Source organism: Sceloporus occidentalis, unplaced genomic scaffold (assembly GCF_023333645.1).
Source record: "Sceloporus occidentalis isolate IW3139 unplaced genomic scaffold, rSceOcc1.0.p SCAF_6, whole genome shotgun sequence".
NCBI classification, from domain to species: Eukaryota; Metazoa; Chordata; class Lepidosauria; order Squamata; family Phrynosomatidae; genus Sceloporus; species Sceloporus occidentalis.
This window is the reverse complement of record NW_028316986.1, coordinates 110,339,646-110,362,766: the sequence shown is the minus strand read 5'-3', so window position 1 is coordinate 110,362,766 and position 23,121 is coordinate 110,339,646. Positions and strand designations below refer to the sequence as shown.

At 37.9% G+C, this 23,121-nt stretch overlaps 1 protein-coding gene across 2 annotated transcripts in view; it reads left to right on the top strand.

The window, feature by feature from the left end:
- The window catches only part of GRIK2 (glutamate ionotropic receptor kainate type subunit 2), a 655,273-nt gene that overhangs the window by 475,566 nt on the left and 156,586 nt on the right, over positions 1 to 23,121 (top strand). For both annotated transcript variants that reach the window (XM_089530680.1, XM_089530679.1), the window contains exons 12-13: positions 6,874 to 6,992; positions 13,034 to 13,251. In XM_089530680.1, the coding sequence (XP_089386806.1) occupies positions 6,874 to 6,992; positions 13,034 to 13,251 (337 nt within the window). The remainder of the gene's footprint in view (positions 1 to 6,873; positions 6,993 to 13,033; positions 13,252 to 23,121) is intronic.

Genomic DNA, 23,121 nt, shown 5'->3' with positions numbered 1-23,121 from the left:
CTTCCCTTGCCAATGTGCGAAGCAGATGAATGGTAAAATCATATTCATTAAATTTATCTGCATCACCAAGTCAGGAAGACAAAGAACTTTGGCATATGGAAAGCCAGGTGGTGCAGTCCTTCTAAAAGCACATCAGCAGCTGTTCCTACCAGCGAACAAGAAGTGAGAGCCATCTTTACTTCCATTCCTTCTACTTCTCCTTTCCCACAGAAGAACAGATTTCCCTCTCTCTTGTCCCTTCCCATCTTAATTAGGAAATAACCAGACACTGAGTTAGATTAGTAGAAAAATTACATTCTTAATGTGATACAGTGCTTGCATGAATTGACACAATGTTGAAAAATCAACTTTCTCCTCTCCAGATTTATCATTTCTCGAGCGACTGGAAGATGAGAAGCTCTTTACTTTTCATTGAAGTTGTCACAATTTGCACAATATGTCTTCATGAAACTAAATTCTTTTAACTTTGAGAAGTAAAGGGTGAACATGTGTAAAAACATGCATATGCACAGCAAGTGAGAAGGGCTGGTTTATTGATCCAAAAGACATAAACAAAAAGATATCAAATCCTTATACTTTTAAAAAAATGTTTGTGGCATTAAGAACATTCTCACAAGTATAAATGGTCTGTTACCATGAAGACAGAAAAGAAAATCTTATTATTTTAGTGGTGAGTAGAAAGATTTAGAAGTTTCTTATGAGAATAGATAAGTCACGTTTTACATTCCTTGTTGGCATACAAGCCAGTTCTCCAATAGAATCTAATTTTGTTAACTGGCTCAGAAGTCATTTAGAATGCAGCTACCAGAATCCCTTAGTCAAGGCTGCTGCCCAAGCTTTCCTTTAGCTATATGATAATTTACAAAACTTTTACCATACAGTAAAAGCATAGTCATGAAAAACATTCACTCTTGGCAGCAGCATGTGATCAACCTTCAGATTTTCTCTTTGGATTCACTACGATTGTATTAACACACCTGTTATCTACAGTACCAGTAGAAAAAGTACCAGTTATCTGCAGCACCAAGTATAAAACAAACTCTAACACTCACAAGATTTATGAATGGTATGTTTCTTTGGAGTGTTTCAGAGTGTCTCTTTTCTGCAGACTTTCAGATATGCTTATTCTATTGCAAGCACCTTCTTCCTGCAGTAAATTTCCAGTTAAGTACTCTAGCAGTTTCTAAGTGCAAGTACTGATTTATCAAAATCTTCCCATCCAGCTTTTTTCATCAAGTGAGCATTCAGCTCCCTAAAAAAGAAACTGATTTTCTTCTTTTCTGATTTCACTCCCATCTTTCCTTTGAAAAAACTTGATAAGAAACAACTCAATATTTAACCAAAATCAGTTTTATTCTTCCCAGGAAAGGATAATAGAGTGCTACCTTCAGTATTTTCTGTGATTTGCTATAAAGCCCTCAATTGATCCAAAAGATGGGGTTGTGCCACAGTAAACTTCAGTTTGGGAGTGTCAGCATAATTCTTCCTTGTCTTGTGGTCCTATCATTGTAGTTGTTCTTTACAGAATCAGACTCTTTGGCCATTTTAAAATATATTTAAGAGTATGTTTTATATGGTAGCTTGCAGTACATATCTGCTCAGAATATACAGTCTCTCAGATTAGGTGGAATAGAATTAGTTGCAGATTCAGGGGCTGTACAGACAGCCACAAAGGAGTGGCATCCCACCACCCCTTTCAGCACTGGATCGGTGCTGCAGCAACCACACACCATGGCCCTGATCGAGCTCTTTGTTGGCCCAAAAAGGGCTGGCAAAATGCTACTCTTAAAGCAGTGAAAAGTCGGCCTTGCCGCAGTCGCTGTGGCTTTTTGCCAGTTCTTTGGCATAGCACATCTAAATGCTGCACCAAAGAAGGGGCGTGGCACTGCCGGCTTTGTGTGCATGTGGGTGGACAGCATGATGCCAGCATTGGAGAGGAGTCAGGGCATCCAGTATGCAGTTGCAACGCCCCTGCTCTAGCCCATTTTTTTTTTGTAAAGCAGATGTTATCTTGTGAAATATCTACTAGATATTCCAATAGGAAAGGCCTAAATCCCACTCTTAGCTCCAACAAAAGTAAACCTATTAAATCAATAGGAATTAAGGGCCTGAACATACAGAGTGAAATAAAGCTGCTTTGGGCCACTTTGGAAGTGTGCTGTTTAAATGATGCATGCATCCTAAGAAGCCGGAAGCTGTGCCAAAGCCACGCTCCAGTCTTAAGGACTGGAGTGCAGCTTTGGTGCAGCTTCTCGCCTCTTAAGATGTGTGTGTCATTTAAACAACATGCCTCCAAAGTGACTCAAAGCAGCTTTATTTTAGCCTGTCTGTTCGGGCCCTTAGTAAGTCAAACCTTATGTACGATCCATTGATTCTGGTTGGGAGTAGTCAACTGGATTTAGTCTGCATCTGCTCTGCAGAAATAATCCAATTTGAATTCTGGGATTTGTAGTTTGTTGTGGCACCAGAATTCTCTGACAGAGAAAGCTAAATGTTTCAAATAACTACAATTCCCAGAATTCAGTAGCATTGAGCAATAACTGTGTTAAACTGGATTATTTCTGCAGTGTGGATTCAGCTGTAGATCACAATTCTGGAGCTTTTTTAACAGGTAATTCTTATATAACTACAGTTGCCATGTACATAGTCATATTATACTGATTAAATACTCTAGCTTGAGTATAGTAATTATGATTTATAAGCATCAGCTCGGAAAGATTTGAAAAGTATCCATGAGCAACCTGAACACCCATATTTGTTCCTTTGCAAAGCCATACTGCATCCCATCTTATATAAAAAAATACTCAGGACAAGCATTTGCACTTTCAGACATTTAATACTTTGCACATGTGAATTTGCATGAAATTCATAGTCACAGTTGCTTTTCAGGTTTGCATGTCTCATACTTGTCCCACCCAGCCAGCATTTAACCCCATATTTCATATTAGAAATTTAGAACTCCTGCCTTAGCCAAATACAGCCAGTCCTTAGCCAAATATAGCTGGCTCTCCATATCCATGGATTCTGCACCTATGGATTCAACCAACCACAGTTTGAAAATATTCACTAAAAAGCATTCAAAAAACAAGCCTTGGTTTTGCCATTTTATATAAGTGACATCATTTTACTATACCATCATATTTAATGGGACTTGAGCCTCCACAGATTTTGGTATCCATGGGGGATTCTGGAACCAAACCCCAGTGGATACCAAGAGACCAATATAGCATGTTTAGTGTAGTTTTGAATTCTGTAGTTGGGTGTATTTAGATGACTGTTGGGTCAATCTATGGCACTTTACAGAGCACCCAAAAAGGGCACTCTGCCGGCGCCAGTGGTTGCTGCATCAGGGAACCGCAGCGGACAAACTATGCGATTCCCGGACACAGCAAAAAGAACCCGCAAAAAGCGGGTTCTTTTTGTGGCACAGAAATGACGCTGCAAGGCACCAATGGTGCACTCACTGCATCATTTCTGCCTCACGATGTGTGGACGCTAAGCGTCCGCGATGTCAAAATGGCAGCACCCATGTAGAATGAGTGCCACCATTTTGTACGCACTCAGTGCGTACTAGGGTTAGGGGTGTCCGGAAAGGATGCCCCTTTCTAACCCTAGTATGTGGCATGCACGTACTTTCTGCCCGTGTGGAACGGGGCTTTGTTACTTTTTAAATCAACTGGGATCCAAACTCCAAAGCAGAGTTGAGCACAAATTCCTAATTAATTCCTTTGTTTATTAAGCAACATTAAGCCAGAGTTTCTCTTCTGATTTAAAGCAAGCCTGAATTTTTGTGTTAAGACAATGTACAAGAAAAAAGGAAATGTTAAGGAAAGACCTCTTAGCCCTGATTTCCATTCCCATTTTCATAAAATATGAACATGGGTTTCAGTTTTACCTGGCTTCAGACAATCTTCATATCTTTGATGGTTCTCCAAAATGTTTCTTGCATTTGAAAAGGTGGCACTGTCAGCCTAGGCACAAACCTTTACTTTCAACATACCAGCTCTTTGGAACTATTATAGTTATACTGGGGGTCTAGCTATCCAAAAATTGAAGCATCCATGCTTGCCATAGCCCATATTTATTCAGTGGTGGTGCGTGTTTGTGGATAAACTGATGTGGACATGTGCACATCACCAGCCATTGAATAATATGGGGCTCATCTGTCTGTGTTTTACCCCATCTGTGCCCCCCCTCCCTGAGCTGAACCCACATGGATGGAGAGAATCCATTGTATTATGATATTTCACAAGGATCTCCAGAGAATTCTATAATGTTTTTCCCTGGAATACTTGACATCTCTTCTCATGAAAAATATTTTAAGTTTGGGGTTCCAAAGTTTTAGATTATATAATGAAGTATTGGGATATATGATAGATTGTTGTATACCTAAACCTCCTTATTCATGTATATTTCAGCAATATTTCTTTAAAAGGAAGATATGTATTATTACCACTGAAATGTAGTCAATTGATCAAATTGTATAACAAAGTGATTTATCATTTACCTATATCTTAACAGCTCTTCAGTATATGCGAAGGTTGTAAAATATAGAAAATGGCTTCCTTTGATATTGAAGTACTTCAAAAATTCTAGGGCTGATCTTTTATACAAAATAAGATAAAACATAAGGGAGGAACTGGGCAAAGTGTACAATAATGTATCTTAGAAATTGAGATGACAATACTATGCATATACTGAAATTTAAACATGCCAGGTATAGATGAATCAAACACAAAATGAATTCTAAAAGATCTAAAAGATTTTTGTTATAACTGTACACAATAAAAGGCGTAAAACAAGTCTAGATTTCTTGGAAGGTTGAGTGAGAAATAAGGTCAGAATGTTTAATTATAATCCAATCAACCTTTTCTGAACAGCATGTCAGTTTCACTTTTGAGAAGCAAATGAAACATTTCTTTGTTTTTCAAGCACAGGCTTTCAAGACAGGAGGTGTTCTATCATTGTATTAAGAGGATAAAAATGGATTGTTTGATCTTCTGAATTTTAATGTGTTGAAAAGATTATTGGAAAGAAAATTGCATTCTCTGAAGTGACAGAAACATTATTCAGATGGCTTTAATTACATGATAGATTTTTTCCCTTAATACATTAATAATGGGTGCATATTCCAATTTGGGTTTGTAACAGAGTGGCTTTAAAGATCTGAGAAATTATAAAAATATATTATCATGAGTTTAGCACTTAAATTCCCATGAGTTTTTAACTATTGTGATGGTCACAGTACATTGTATACTGTATTGGTTCCCCCCCCCCCCTCCACAAACTCAGCTATGGGTATTTAAGCATGATATTCTCAAATGGCTTGTGTTTTGAAAGACTTTATTTCAAAGAAAGCTAATCTCCTAACATCCAACTGTGTGCCTTGGGGTAGAGGGTTTGTGTGTATATGTCTGTCTGTCTGTCTGTTTGTTTATTTGCTTCATTATTCAAAAGCACAAATAATGACGTGGCTATGTTTCAAAATATCAAATTATAGTGCAAATGAACAGTACATAGAAGCACCTTTATATCAAAATCTGAAATGGGAAAAATTGAAATTCCCATTTTATGTCAGAGGAAGTTGCTTTAAAGTGTGTTTCTATACAAAGGCAACAATAAATAAAAATAAGTAGGCATGTTTGCATGTTTTAGCTATAATTTGACTCGGGCTGCATCTGCACTAAAGAAATAATTCAGTTTGACAGCACTTCAACTGCCATGGCTCAATGCTATGGAATTCTGGGCACTGTAGTTTGTTGTGACACTGAAGCTCTCTGACAGAGAAGGCTAAATATCTCACAGAACTACAATATTCAGATTTCCATAGCATTGAGCCATGGAATTAAAGTCGTGTCAAACTGGATTATTTCTCCAGTCTGGAGGCAGCCTAAGATTTCAGATGGGAAGCCATCAGTGATGCAAATATCACACCTTATGTGTCAATGTAAAATTCAAGAATAAAATATATATATATATATTTTAAGATTTCAGACTGTCTTATCTAATCAAATGACACTGGTAATAATTATTTGTTCATAGCTTTTTATCTCTGAAAAAGATACAATTTCTTTAAAAAGATCATGTATTGGTCTATATAATAATTTATGTGTTGAAAATGCACGTAAACTAAAAATTGTCCATTAATCAGCTAAGAGTTTTCTGGAACCGGGAATGCAATGGAGACAGAAAGATGCTAAGACTCTACTTGAATTTATTGTTATGTCCAGCCTAAATATAATCCCACAGAGCACTGAGTGATTTCAGTTTATTTAGGTGAAGCTTTACCAGTGTAGTAGTTGAACCCTTGCATACATGTAAGGTTCACTTTACTATACATTTCTATTAGACTTCTAGCTGCTTTTTATAGACTCATGCAACTGTATTAACACATTTATCTTTTAACAGTTTTCCTTCCATGATCATTATCTAAAAGCCATTGTGGAAAGTGTTAATTAATTTTAAACTGTAATTACTTTCTTGTTAATTATCCTATTTTAATAGCCATCCTTTCTTTATGTGTGTATCAACTTGCCTAGGAGACACATGATGTTATATTTATTGAGGGATCTGAGTGACATTGAATCCCTTACTTTGAATTTTTGCCTGCGCTCGCTGGCACCATATAATTCCTGACTATATTTATTATGTGAATTCATTAATGAAAGCCAAGGTCTTTATTACTGGTATTTTTTTCCCTTGTAATGCTCCCTGCTATGTAAATAATGCAGTTGAACTGTGAACACTTTCTTTCTCTGTTTTCTATTTAACCTTTTCTCCTTCTTTCTGTTTCTTTTGCAGCAAATTTTCTGGACAGCCTTTCTGCTCACTGCTTGTTAAATATGTTCTTTTTTTTCCTGTCAATTACCACAGGTTTAGTCCCTATGAGTGGTATAATCCACACCCTTGCAACCCCGACTCAGACGTGGTGGAAAACAATTTTACCTTGCTAAATAGTTTCTGGTTTGGAGTTGGAGCTCTCATGCAGCAAGGTATACGATTCAGCCTGCTCTTTCTCTTGGGCGCCATGTCCCACTTTTTGCTGGGGGTAACAGTTCTCTCTCTTTCTGTGGCACAGACTGCTTGCATGGGTGCCTCTGTGCATGTAACCATAAACCAGCCTTTTCTTTTAACATTAATACATCTAGGCATTCTTGAATCTCACTTTCCCAAAAGAGTACCTAGGAAAGCAATATAATTCCAAACATCAACATTCCTAAAGAGCTCTACCTGAATCCCAAATATAGGTACATGCCACCTCAGTCCATTAGTGTAATAGATTGCATTTCCAGACAGTAACATCTCTGTGAAGCAAGAACTGAAAGCATGACTACCCCCTTTCTCTGTTCTTGTCTACTAGTGATGTAGACCTCCATCTTTTATAGTTGTTGTGCTGGAATAAAAATGTCATTTATTGCATGGTTAATAAATGCCATCCCAGTTTACAATAATTGTTGCAAGTTGTCTCTGAGATTCTTAAAATTAGGATTACTCAGTCACCATCTGCAGGACAACTACTGCTGAAGAAGTGCATGCTGCACAGTGCATGCAAAAAAGAGTTGTTAATTACAGAATTATTTTTTTCAGTTGATCAAAGTATAGGTATGCTAATTACACTGCAATCAATAATAAAAGGGGACTTCTTTAAGGCATACAGAGCACACCTCTTTCATCTATTATGCTCATATCATCTATTTTGTTTTCCAAGATGGTCAATATAAGCATCAACCTTAAGCAGTGCAGTATGTGGTAAATAGGTTTTTTTTGGGGGGTGGGTGGGTGGGTTTAAATTGTTGCTCTTGCCTTTGGGTGCAATTCTATGCATATCTACTCAAATGCTAGCCCTAAAAAATTAAGGCAACTTACTTCCAAGGAAGCAAGCCTAGTTTTGCAAATGGTTCCATCTTAGAAAGATGGAAAGAATATTAGAAAATATTTTTTTAAAAATCTTGAAAAACATGCTTTTTGAATTTTGAGAAATCCTGACAAGAAGAATTTTGGACTGATGAGAATCTTCTCTGTCTGGGATTTATTTTGCACCAAATTTGCACATGATTGGTTTGTACAGAAAACAGTCACTCAGAACCTGAGTCATAAATGTAGCTATGAACTACAGAAGGAATCAGTCCTTCAAAACTCAGCTTAAAATCCAGGAGCTACTATGAATGGCAGAGGTCTGTGGCATGGTTGAATGGGGAACTTCTTGATAACACAGCTAGCCTAATTTCTCTTGTTGTAGAATATTTCAGGGCAGGATGAGGCTGCCATATCATCCCAAAGCAACCCACGTTACCATACCAGAGGCATCTGTAACTTGGAATGGAGTTTTAGGTGGATTATAGGTCTCATTTATAATAATGACAAAAATGCCATAATTGTGAATGTGTAGCATAGTTGAATAGAGAGCGGTTATGCAACTATAAGAGGAGTTTATCACACAGGGAACATGTCCAGAGTGGAATGGAAGGAAGCGAGAAGGGGGGAATGCATATTATTGCATGGGAGAACGCGACCAATGCTGCCAGAAGTCCCCAATATGTTCCCCATCCATCCCATGACAGCCAATTTTCAAGAACTGTTCAGAATCGTTCTTGAAAATCGGCTGCTGTGAGACAGATGGGGAAAGGATTGGGGACTTCTGGCAGCATTGGTGCCATTCTTCTGTGCGATAATATGTGTTTCCCCCCCATTCTGCTCTCTTTTCACTCCCATTCCACTCGGGTCGTGTTCCCCAAGTCCCATGCAATAAATCATAAGTTACAGTTACAGAAAAAAAAGAAAGAAAAAAGTTACAGATTTGTAACTACATTGTAGTATGCCAATCAACATTTTCTGTGTAGAAAATATTATTTCTACATAGATATGATTTCATGTGTAGGAAATGTTGTCTTCTGTGCAAAACAACCATATATGGAATAATTTCCAAATGTGAAAATGCTTCAGAAACTGAATAGGTTTTGAAGACTTTATCACAACAGGTAGAAAATGGCAATAATAATAATAAACAGAGCAGAAGCTGAACATGTATATTTGGGTATCCTTTGGGGATTTTTTTTTTTAAAAAGAACAGCATTTCCTTTTAGAAGAGCAATTAATACTCTTGACAGAAGGGAAATCACAAAAATTTGAGCATATTGACATCCAGAGAAGGAACAACTTTAGTATATCATTAGAGTAACCTTTGAACTTCTTTGAATCTTAGGGGTGAAGCAGATGGCCAGGAAAGAGCAGCCTCTGGCTGCAATTGAACCATGATTGGGCCGGGACCATGGCGACCGCATAGCCTGCTCCCAAAGTGGGCTAGTGCCTGTGGTCCTAGGCTACGCCGGCCAGGAGTTGGTTTAAACCAACTCCTTTTTGCAGTGGATTCAGTCTCCATTTTGCAGTGTCAGAGTGGCTTCCAGCTGCTTTGGGGGTGTGTGTCATGTAAATGACACCCCCCCAAAGCAGCCGGATGCCGCTTCTTTTGGCCCGTGAGTTTTGGACCTTAGTGTCTTTAAAGTCATTGCTATTTAGATATTCAAAATAACTGTTATAAATAATTACCATGATCCAATGCTTTTAAAGTCCCTTTTGTTTAAGCTGCATAGAGCTAAACATAACCTTAATTTGTATGTGGAAAGATCTTTTTATACCTTTGACATTAACTGAAAGAAAGACGTTGGCAGCATGAGCTGTCATAGACCAAAATCTATTTCCACAGATGCATTAGGCACTGAGGAATGTCATAAGTGGAAAGTCTCAAGAGTGCTAAAAGAAGACCTCTTTGAGGAAAGTCTCCCTGAGGAATGTCTCAAAGATGATACAAGATCTCTCTACATACTCATTCTACAGACTAACAATGCTATAAGTTTGATATCCATAATTTGTTCATTCAAATAATCACTCAAAAGTGCCTGTCTTTGGCCATATGAGTGCCCTATGTTGTTTTCAAAGTGCTTTCTTGCAATTCTTTAATTTCCAATGGCAAATATATTGGCACCCTATTCAGAAAGCATCAAGCAGTGGGTGGATACCCAGTGGAATCAATAATCAGCTTGTTGCCTTGGTAACTACCAAACAGATTGCTAAACCAGATAGACTATATAGTGTTAACATAACAACAACAAACTCGAACTTTACATCTACATGTGGACATTGTGTGCCACCCACTGGACACGGAATTAAAATATTTTGTTTATTTAGTATGCATATTTACATTCACACATTCACACATACTCATATTTTAACATTTTACAAGAAAATAACGTCATTCAAATTAAAACAATTTTGATTAAGTAAATTCAATATTTAAAGCAATGTATGTGTAAATTTTACACGTAAAAAGTTTGGGAAGAGGAGGAGGAGGGATCAGAGCCTCTAAGTCTTCTGTCCCCCCCCCTTGAGCAATTCTTGCATTTCTCTGTATGTTCCACCCCACTGTTTGAGAAACACTGCCTTAATAGGATTTTGGAATAAAATGACAGAACCTATGGTGTATCTCCATAGTATTGAAACATGTTTCCCATGTGAAATTAGGATATGATATGGCACATGAAGGAAGAAGCCTGTCCACAACATGGATACCCATGGGACATTGAGGTACAGGGTCCTTTCTGAAAATCAGAAGCCCTCCCTCATGTTCTCTTGGGTACACATGAATGTTCTTTCCATCCTACCAAACATAAGTTAAAATTTAAAACATGTTCAGATGCTTCAATTTTATTGATTTTTTTTAATCACCTGGCCTAAATCTGGATTTTTTTTTTTTGGGGGGGGGATTAATTCCTTAAGAATCAATGATATAGCATGTTGAACTGATAATGAAAGAACCAAATACCTTGAAGGCCTTAAAGTTGGGGAAGTTCAGAAAATAATTATACTTCAAACACAAAAACAGGCACACACATGCACAGTATAATAATTACTGATCCACATTAATAGGCCATCATTACCATAATCTCCCTTAACACATTTCCTTGAATGCTGGAGGCTACATGATAGAGGAAACTCATACATTTCTTGCCCGGGTCCCTTTGCTCCCAGGAAATTGTGGGATATAGTGCTGGACATGACGTTACCTTGGGTACATGACAGTCAGCCCCTAACCAGGCTCTGTTTTACAGGCTTTGGTGGCACACACTCTTTAAATCCTTGGGTAAGCTATGAACTTGTGGTAATTGGGACAACTTTGGCAAACATTTCTACTGTTCTTTTCTTCCAAGTCTTGTTTGACCTTCTTAAGTGTCGATTTTAAAGAAAACAGTAAAGGTTGTTGGGCTTATTTGGCAGTGTTAGTGTTTATATTGTCTTAAGTGTCTGACTGACAGGGCCTAGGAGCGACTACATCAGAAAGGTACTTTTCTACTTTTTTCCTTGCAGAATTCTAGGCAAAGTCTGGCGCTGGAGTTGGCTGTCATGTCCAAGTCTGTCAGCTTTTTTTGTTTGAAACAGCCAGGGTAAGATGAACTGCAGGGTAAGATGGGCTGTTTTGGATCGGATAGTCCAGTTATGATACCACTTCTTTTTCTTTCTGTTCTTTTCTTTCTTTAGTTTTCAGTTTTCTGTTCTGTAATTGATGTTGAGTTTGGCATAAGCTCCATTCACTGGAAGATGTGTTACCTTGCTGGACCAGTTCCTTAATGAATGCAATATAAACAGCATACTTAATCAGGAATAAAATAGTCCATCTTGCCTTCATTCCATTTTACCCAAGTAAAATTAAAAAGAGGGGGAAATCCCTGGCTAATTGACTAAAGTCTCCAATACTTTATCATAATGCTACTGTAAATAGATGTTTTTTTTAAAAACACCTTGTGGCATAAATATGCTTGCAACATTTCTCTTGCTCATTTTGGAAAAATGTATATATTTGCCTTTCTGCTATTAGTTGATTAAATTGTTCACTTTTCCATTTTTAAGAATCTCATGCATGTCCACATTTGTATTTTTTTCAAGTTAAGAGATTTGTTATTGCTTTTAAGAAAGAAGCACAAAGGGAGATTATATGCTACCACTAGTATCATTAGGCTCTAAATCAGCATTAATAATGATGTACATTAGCAGTGTTTATGTCTAAAGCTCCCTACAGTTTTAAGCCATGCACAGGCAACTCCAGCAATACATTTGTAGTCTGTCTTGGTCTAGTTTAAGCATAAGAGTAATATGTTCATTACTGTTCAAATAAAGACCATGCGTGGCCACTTCTGTTTAAATTATACCTCTAATTATAGAGATGGGAGATGTTTCATATGATCATTGGCTTGCTACATATAGTTCCACTGCAGGCCCACAAAAGGTATTTTTGGGTATGACAATACCAGAATTCCCCAAACTGCATGATCAGTGGGCATGCTGGCTGTGGATTCTGGAAGTTGTCATCCAAAAAGTAACTTTTCTCTCATATATATATATATATATATATATATATATATATATGTAGATATATCACATTTTAGGTTTCTTATTTCTGTCCTGTATCTGCGGTTTCCTGATACAAGCTTCCTGGTTTCCAGATACATTATTTTGTTACCAACATTTGGGGCAAAGAGTTTATATGTTATTGAAGTAAACACATGTTATGAGCTGTTGAAATAACAGTTCATAAATGCCTTGAAATGTTGTTGCAAGTTTTAGCTGGAAAGCTAAGGATTGCTGCTTGTTTTTAATATAAAGCTTCTCATTAATAGCTCAAATGTTTTCTGTTTCTCATTTTGTTTTATTTTGCCACTTTATTTTTGGAAAAAAATTATTTTAAAACATCTGGCTTTACACTGGAATCAAAGCCAAACATGGAATTGATCTCCCATTGCTATATTTTGAGTCCCACAAATTAGTTATTTCCTTTATTAAAAATCCTTTATCATTTGTTTTTATTTTTCACTTCAATCATGTATCTATATAAGCATTCTATCAGCTTGTAACTTCATTTATGTCCTTACTTATTTTGCTGAGTGATTCCATTCACATCTCCTGTGACAAAAATAAATGAATTCTAACAATTAGATATGTTCATTTTGCACTGGATTCATCTTTTCCCCCTGATTTTCATTAGGTTCCGAACTCATGCCTAAAGCCCTCTCCACCAGGATAGTGGGAGGCATTTGGTGGTTTTTCACACTTATCATCATTTCCTCGTACACTGCTAATCTAGCCGCCTTTCTGACAGTGGAGCGCATGGAATCCCCCATTGATTCGGCAGATGATTTAGCAAAACAGACAAAAATAGAATATGGAACAGTTGAAGATGGAGCAACCATGACATTTTTTAAGGTAAGCCTTTTCTCGTCAATTAGAGGTGGGGTGGGGAATCACTTGCTATAGCTTTGCAGCTGTTTAACAGGCTGGGAAACCAATGTCACATTTTCAATACATTTGCAAAAGTACGATTTCCTAATTATGCATTAAAAATAACTGGAAAACAACCAACATTACTTTTGAAGGCAGCTTGCTTAATATAAAGTATCACTCTAAAACAAACCTGAAATATACTTCCTAGGAGGTATGCCCAGTTAATATGTAGGGCTTACATTTAAATAAACATGAAAAGGGTTGTTTTGTAAATCTGCCCAGCTATGTCCACTTTACCAGAAATTATTTTCATTTACTTTGGAGTAAAAAATAAGTCAGGCTGCCCTTCTTTGTTGACACTCAATAATCAGAAGAACAGAGGATATTTTCTTGTGTCTGTACTTGTCTGGATTATATTCTGTTTTGTACTCCAAATTGCATTTTTGTATGGAAATGGAATTCATGTTTCAGTAGAATAAACCTGTTCAGATCTGTATCTAAGAAACTGAAGGAACAATAGACTTCTTCCTAAAAAGCTGATAAAGTACTGGGACTAACTGGGTATTCAGTTTCATCTTTGGATTTCTTCTGTTTCTAATATATTCAAGTAGAAATTAAATCTACTTCCTTGCTGAAATATACATTCCAGTGATGTTTAACAATAGTAACATTGAAAATATCTAGGAGGCGAGTTTTATTATTACTTTCTCCCATTTCCACTGCATCTAAAAATATGACCATGTTACTAGCTGACTGCATGGATTCAACTTCCTAGGTTACTATATGTTGAGAATTGACTTAGTTCTGTATTGTAAAATAAAGTCAGCTAACTGTTTTTTGTGGGTTTTTGAGCTATGTGGCCATGTTCTATATACTCTTATAGAACATGGCCACATAGCCTGAAAAAACCCACAAAAAACTATGGATGCTGGCCATGAAAGCCTTTGACTTCACTCAGCTTTTTCCTGGATTTTCATTTTCTTTTATCCCAGCCAGCCATTTTTTTAGACTATATATCATAATCACCTGCCCTTTGCAACAGAGAGCATACTCAACACACCATAATACATATGGTTTGTTGTTTTAAAAGGATGTCACTTATAAGAGAAATATCTAAGACCCAAAACTGGCAACCACATTCAGTATATTTATTGAACTGACACTCTTCTACCACTTTGATTGAGAAAAATACACTCTTGGATTCCCTTTTCTGAATGAAAATGCCCATTTCATACTTCTGGAAACTGACAGTGGAATGCATCTTATCTCAAAAATCCATGCATTTGTGAGACTCATGCTATATAATCCAGGAAAAAGATATGCTCAAAAACTATGCATATATTTCACAAATGTGGACAGTGAAAACTACTCACAGGTACATTTTAGTCAATGCAGAAATACACAGAATAATGTGTACATTAGAGAAGATGCATACAAAAAGGCCCACCAAAATATGTACACATTTCCATGTAGTGAGTATCAATGAGAAGCTTTACAATTTGATGTGTAAATAATAATAATAATAATAATAATAATAATAAAATTTATTTGTATCCCGCCCCTCTGAGAACAATCGGGGCGGCTAACAAGTTAAAAATGCAAAACATATCAAATCCCTAGTACCCTCCCCCACTTAGAAAGGTATTAAATCTAATAAAGAATTAAAACCATACAAGTTAAAACTGACCCAAGGGTCAAACAACATGACAATAATCAATGGGAGCGGTGGTATCTATTTATAGGAGTTTCCTGAGGCCGGGTTCTCTATTCTGGAAATGCCTGCCGGAAGAGATTCATCATAACAGCCTTTTTAAAGCTGTCTAAGGATGTAAGCAGATGGATCTCATCCGGCAGGCCGTTCCACAGTCTGGGGGCGACGATGGAAAATGACCTCTGGGAGGTAGCCGAAAGCCTAGATGTTTGTGGCTGAAGTAGGCCTCTCCCAGAGGACCAGAGTGTGTGGGGAGGATTATAGGAGAGAAGACGGTCCCGAAGATAGTTTGGACCCACTTACGGCTTTAAAGGTAATAACCAACACCTTGTACTGGGCCCGGAAACTAATAGGCAGCCAGTGGAGGGACTTTAGAACCGGAGTAATATGGTCTCTCCTAGATGTTCCGGAAATTACTCTGGCTGCCATAATCTGTACTAATTGCAGTTTCCAGACCAAGTACGAGGGTAGCCCCATGTAGAGCGCATTACAGAAATCTAGACGTGAGGTTACCAGCATGTGGACAACAGTCTCAAGATGCCTTACTTCCAGAAAAGGGCACAGCTGGCATATCAGCTGAAGCTGAAAACAAGCGCTCTTGTCTGTCGCATTTACCTGATTCGACATCAGAAGCGACGAATCAAGGAGCACCCCCAGACTGTGAACACAGTCCTTGACAGAGAGTGTGGCCCCGTCCAGGACCGGAGGTTGCAACCCGATTCTTGGTTTCAGAGCCGCTACAGAACTAATGTGGATCAGAAATTGAGAAGCTCAGGAAGAATGAAACTGATAGATTCCCACATCCCTACACATTTGTCTTTCCAGCTGCTTAGAGGGATTGCCTTTATTACCATTTCATTTATTTGCCATGTCTTACAGCCCATCAGTCATTTTCTTGTGCTCCTTCAGTGTGCCAGGTTCACCTGTAGAATACATATCCAATCACTATTTTCTTGCTTCCTGTCTTGTATGTTTGGTATGCAAGAAAAAGTAACACATACAAAAGTGGTGATGTTAACATGGGTGGGTGAGACCTGAGAGGATTTGCAATTTTGATTTGACAAATGAACAACATAGATGAGAAAATGTGTAAATAGATCTTATTTGACAGTTCTATGGAGAAGTATGGAAGTATTTATACTATTTATACTTGTATTTCTTTGTGTTACAGGTTGAGGCTCCCTTATCTAAAAATCGAAAATGATCCAAAATCCAAAACTTTTTTCATGAGCTTCTGGTCTCAAGCATTTGGGATAAGGGATACTCAACCTGTACCTGTGATTATCCTGGCATTTGGTAACTAAAGGATGGGCGACTTTTCTCGGTGAGCTACCAGTTGATTCACCAAGCTTTGGAGTTGTATGTTTCCAAAAATTTTTGCAAATGTAATTAATAATCCCTTGGGTGTCCTACATCTGTTGATGCCAAAAGAGTCAAATAAATATTGCCATTATGCCTGTAGCACCTTGTATGGAAGTATAGGCTGTTGGACACTATGAAATTCATAGTTTGCCACAACTCTTCAATGAATGTCCACAAACATCTATCTGCAATAGTTTATCCAGTTATTAATATGTGATGTGATGGTCAGAGAATTATCTCATTGAAGCTGAAGAAATAACGAGCAGCTGCACTATAGATTCTAAAACAATAAGCCTATAAAGTAGTATGTTGCAGTCTTTTTTCAAAAAATAATTTTAAAATGTAACAATACAAGCAACAGTCTTTTGTATTAAGATCTTCAGAGTCAAGGAGGCAATTTTTGCTGGGACTATGTTGTACAAGGGCAGAAAGAATGAGCCCACCCTTCCTGCACATTATGACTGCTCTCTCTACTTTTAAGCCTGCTGTGTCAACAGGTAAACACAGATACTTAATAGTTATCAAATTATCTAGTTTGGCAATATGAAATAGGGCTGAAAACATGCCCCCATTCTTGAAGTTCATCATTTGAATTGATAGCTCTCTAACACAGGGCCAATAGGGTCAGACAAATAACTAGTGTAGTCTTTTAAAAATGTGTGGATTTTGCAGCCATGATATATATTCTCTTTTAAGTCTAAAGCAGCATCTTCAGAATTTGCTACTATTTTTATTATGGTTTCAACTGAATATTGAATGCAGTCTCATCCCCTGGAGAACTTTGAAAAAGAGATTTGGTAAGTATATATACTTGGAAGAAAAAGAATCCTGCTGTTCTAGTGGCTTGACCATATAACCTGCATCATTCAGGCTTAATAAGTATCTCTGTGTGGCATAAAGGCAGTTTCATAGGGTCCCAGCAATGGACCTCTGTTAAGGCTGGGTCGGAAGAATCACATTCCACCATTTTAGCTAGAAATTGGGGGCAGTAGGTTCTATGGCTTATACACAGAAAAAGACTTGAGTGTATTGATCTGAAATTTGGCAGTGTAGGAGAGGTCAGCTTGGGGTTGATCTGTGCCAATTTTGAGGCAGAAAGGCTGAGAAATGGCTTATTTATAGGACTTTAAAATTTGATAAGTGACCTCCAGCAGTTTGACTGGTATTGTCTGTTTACTTCTTCAGAAGCTTTTCTAGGGTTAGATTTACTAGGTACTTTCTCCAATTCTACAGTACATTTTAGGAAACAGTGCATCTGCTCTAAGAATAGCAACTGTTACCATTGTGCTGTACTTTTTCTTTTTAACATTTTTTTAAATTGTGTGTTTAACTTTTTCAGTTGTTTTATCCTGGTTTAATAGCTGATCTTTATAGCTGTTTTGTGTTTTAATTGCTTTCTTCTCTTCGTATCATTACTGTTCTCTACTTTGACTCTCAGTTATGAGAGAAAGACAGATAAATCTATTAAATGAATACTAAAGGTATATAGATCCACAGTAATCCATCCCTGATTTAATTTGTGGTTCTTAACATCCCAGTTAGGGGTATGTCTGGTAGTTCATGGCTCCCACATTTGTGGAAAAGTGAATTCACTCTAAATTTTAGTCCATACTTTAAAACAGCTATCCAAAGTGCTAAACCTATTTTGGGGCTAGAATCCAACACTTTGGATACTTTTGCCCTGTACAGACCGACGAAAAGCGCTGGCCTGTGGATGGGGTGAGGGCTGAGTGTCTGCACACTCCAAGCCCTACCGCTGGCAGAAGGATGCCATTGGGGCACCCACCGGTCTGCACGTCGCATGCCACAATGATGCATCTCTGGCACAGTGTCCAAACGGGTTTTTCCGTTTCCTTTTTGTGGTCTACAGAAGTCAGACTGGTGCAGCAGCATGCAGAGCCATCCAGTAAAGGGGTGGTTGCAGACCACCCCAAAGAGGCCGTCTTTAAAGTTTGGTTCCAAGCCCAGAGTTAACTCATTGCCTCTAGGACATGAAAGCCACCAGCTAGCACCACCTGACAAACTTACTTAGCTGTTCCCTCTGTAGGAAACTAGAATCTTCTTCAATCCACCCATCCCAGCCCCTTTTGTGACAGCAGAGGTTTATTCAGGTACTGTTTGTTATGGCTTTGTAGAACAGGGAAATACATTCTGAATTGGCCAAAGATAACATCCCTCCTCATGCTGCATGCAGGAGGGACCAGAAAATAGAAATTTCCCCTTTCTTTGTGTATTCAGCATTTTTTAACTGGCCTCATTGTGTGCACTAGAGAGTTATACTAGTTTTAGGGTTGATTGATAAATCCCTTGAGGCATCACTGGCTGAAAGAATGGCACATTCATTGCATTCCTCATAGCCAACCACTAAAAGGCATGTTGGTTATATGCCAATTTGGTTTGGCTGTATGGCGCTATGAATGAGAGGCTCCTACAGACCCTTATTAACAGCCCTGCTGAAGTCTTGCAAACTCAGGACAGTGGCTTTCTTGTTTGTCAGTCCACTTGTAATGTAGTGTATCTCTTTTATGACTGTCTTCATCTTTACAAGCAGAGTGCTGTCCTTGTACCTGGACAGCCAAAGTGCATCTAGGTGGGGTAAGCTTAATGTGGGGTAAGCACTGGTAAAACGCCAGTGAAACATCAGGGAAGTGTGCCTGTATGGTAGCCTGACATACTTCTCAAATAGCAGGGAATCAACCCCTCGCCTCTAGCATCTTTAAATTGTTCACAGAGCAGCAATTTGTTATAAACAGAAACTTTGTGTTCATGGAAGATTTTCATATGAGAGCTTACCATGGGGTAAGCACTGGTAAAACTCTGATAAAACATCAGGGAAGTGTGCGTGTATGAAATCCTGATGCACTTCTGAAACATCAGGGAATCGTCCCCTCACCTCTAGTGTCCTTGAATCATTCGTGGACCAGCAATTTCCTATGAACGCAAACCTTCTGTTCGTAGGAAATTGCTGCTCCACCATTGATTCAAAGACTCTAGAGGTGAGAGGACAATTCCCTGCCATTTGAGAAGCACATCAGGCTTTCATACATGCATGCTTCCCTGATGTTTTACCAGTGTTTTACCAGCACTTACCCCACAGTAAGCGCTGGTGTGAAAATCTTTCATTTCAAGCTTCAGCATATTCCCCAAGAGGCTTGCTACAATAATATGAACTGAAGCAATTTCAACTTTGAGCCAAGACACTTTTGCTTTCTTACAGGTTGAAATTACAACCTATTGTTTCAGTCACTTAAAGAATAGACTGCCTACACTGAAGTTAGCCCAGCTAACATTCCTCACTTCAGGTTGTTCAGTCATAAATGTGCCCATTTATAACCAATTTTCCATGTCCTTTGTCTTCATTTCAGGTGGGAGAGCAAATTAAATACTCATATAAAAGGCTGTAGGGAATCATACAATTTTGAATTACTGTTATAAAGCTAATTGTCTTACACTTGAAAAAGAAACCCAGGAAGTTTTGTAGGAGGCTACACACACAACCCACTTGAACATGTTACCTACTGCTGAAGAGTAATGAATAACATGTAAAAATTTCTGTTAAAGGATTTTTCAAGCTCTATCTCTGTACAGAAAAATATGCATGTTTTCTATATTATATCAAATTTATCAATATAAATCTTATTAAATTTATATTTCATCTGTGGGTTTATGTGTTTTTAATTGTGTTTTATATTTTAACATGTTGTACCTTACTTCAGGCCTTAAGGAGAGGCAGAAAAGAATTATTATTATTATTATTATTATTATTATTATTATTACCAATATCAGTCCCTTCCTTGGATGTCTTTAAGCAGAGGCTAGATGGGCCATCTATTGGGGATGCTTTGATTGGATTTCCTGCATGGCAGGGGGTTGGACTGGATGGCCCGTGCGTCTCTTCCAACTCTATGATTCTATGATTCTATGATAACAGATATAGTCAATAAATGTTATCACTGAAATGACAATATGGAATACTAGGCAGACTATGCCACAATACAAGGAATATTGAGATGTGGTTTAGTCAGTTCCTTCCTCTGAAATATAGCCTACAGTGACTGATATTTGAGTTTTCCAAACGCCATACATTACTATCTTTTAAAACATAATCACAGTTGGACTTAGTTGCCCAGAGCACTATAGGTTGAGGCACTGTTCCCAAGAAACCTTCATTGCCTGTCTGCACCATTGTACTAATGCATGTTAAGGGAACTTTGTAAGGTTGGTACTGTGAAACAAACAAAACAACCCTGATAGCTCAGTTCTATTGACTTCAGCATGCTTGTGACAGAATAACAGTTCTGAATTTGATAAGTTTCTGTGTTTATGTCCCTCTTCAGTATAGTAAGGTAATTGCAGAGACTGAGCAAAGCAAATGATATTGTAGTAGATTGCAGTATACTAACTGCAGTATACTAATTTCTGAAGATGCCAGCCACAACTGCTGGTGAAATGTCAAAAATAAACTCTTCTAGTACACAGCCTCATAACCTGAAAAATCAACAAAAACTTCTAATCTGGAATAGCTGTTAGTGCAGACCACTGTGAGGCACAAGACCTGCTCTGGTGATTGGCGGTAATTTCTGGAATACCAAAGATGAATCAGATTATCAAAATGTGAAAGTTTATCTGATTTGTCTTTGAAATGTAGATTTTGGGACAGCTAATTTTGTTCAAAAGAAGTGTAAATCAAACTGGAAAATTCACCATCCCTACTGGATTTTGTTAGCTTGGACCTTATTGGATATTAGTGGCCTGCTGGAATACATAATTTCCTTCTTGAATGGTAGTGACTGCCACCACTCAGTTTATGTGTGCTTGCAGGAAAAGTGAATGAAAAAGCTTCTAAACTAATACTTTAACTTCTGCCAAAGTGTATTCAGGACACGAGTGTAAGTCTGTACTGGACAAGAAGCTCCTGCTAGAACAGAATATAGAGAAACAACCATAAAAGGGGTCAGGCAAGACTGCATTCTGTCACCCTATTTATTTAACTTGTACTATATGCAGAAAATATCATACACAGAGCAGGTTTAGACTTGGAGGATGGAGAAGTGAAGATGGAATATCAACAATCTAAGATGTGCAAACTGAACACTAAAGATATGATTGTCTGTGCCATCGTATTTCATATCTTTATGTATGGGTGTAAGAGGAGGATGGTGAAGAAAAACAACTCATTTGAGATGTGGTGCTGGAGAAGAGTTCTGCAGATACTGTGGATGGCTAAAAAAACCAAACAAATAGGTTCTAGAACAAATCAAGCTTGAATTCTCCATAAAAGCCAAGATGACTAAATTGAGGTTGTTATACTTTGTCCACATCATCAGATGGCATGACTCTCTAGAAAAGACGATGATGCTTGGAAAGGTAGAAGGCAGTAGGAAGACTGCATACCCGATGGATAGACTTAATCAAGGAGGAGATGGTCCTGAGTCTGCAGGACCTGAGCAGATCTGTTGAGGATAGGGTGTCTTGGGGATGTCTTGCTTACAGTGCTTTCATGAATCAAGGTTGATATGAAGGCAGTTAACCACTACCATCACCACCACCACAACAACAACAACAAAACCTTGCTTCCAATAAGCCAATCACATAAATAACGAGTAAGATGAGCTTTTAAAAATATTTTGTTAATATTTACTTGCTAATTAGCTTACTTGCTGTTCACCGCTATGATCTTTGGAATAGCAGTATATAAATAAAACAAATTATTAATTATTATTATATATCATAAAGGTTGATATAAAAATGTAGTAATTTTTTAAAAAAAATACCCAGAATTGCCTTATTAATTTTTACAAGGTTTGCATCATTTCTCAACTCTTTTAATTATTTGAATCCTCATTTTCACCCTGTCCTTTGTGCTTTCACTATTATCCAGAGCTTTTAAAGCCTTATTTCTAATCATAGTTTTCTAAATAACAGCTGGAGAACTGATCAGAATCTAAAACATACTGTGCTTTTGGCAGCAGTCCCTTTGACACTGACTAGCTGAGTTGATCTGTTGGCATGAAATATTCTAGCTGCTCCAGAAATTGAGCCATCAGAATATTTGTAGTCCATCTTTTGTTAGAAAAGGAAAAGTCAAATTGAGTTTAAAATCTGAAGATGACAATGGCTCTGTGGACCACAAAGACTTCTCAGGAGGAGCTGGTAGGGAACCCAAAAGGAAAGTTTCTGAAATGTATAAAGTGGACTGTGAAAAAGGTGAGATGAAGGTAATGCAAGTTTGGGGAAATGAGTAGAGACTCGGTACAGAGACAGGATATGGCTGAGAGGAAAAGGAAAATGGGGCTGAATTTCACATTTCTGTTATAATTAATTTATATACCTGTTTCTTGGAACAGAATCACTAAGGTAGCCAAATAGTGTGGATTTAGCAGAGCCCAGAAGATACAGTGTTTGACTAAACCATTCTGGGAATTACTGGAGAAGTCTAGTATGTTTATTAGCCACATATCATTTTGCAGGCCTCAGAATCTGTTGTCTGATAGTATTCTTCTACTACAGTAGGTGTCAGTTTGCAATATATTTGCATAACAGATTGGGGGCTCTTTTACACTGGCCATCCCACCCCCCTCCACACCAGAGGCTGTGGAGCTGGGATGGGCTTTTTGCTGCCCTCCTTCTGGTGGAGACCAGGGCAGTTAAAATCATGCCATGGCTTGTTGCCATGGCATGAGGCTTTAGGGGGTGTGGTTAAGGGCATGCTTTGCCTGTCATCCCCTGGGTGTCTCATTCCTGGATTAACTGTTGACCCACCCACCTGCCGCTGGTAT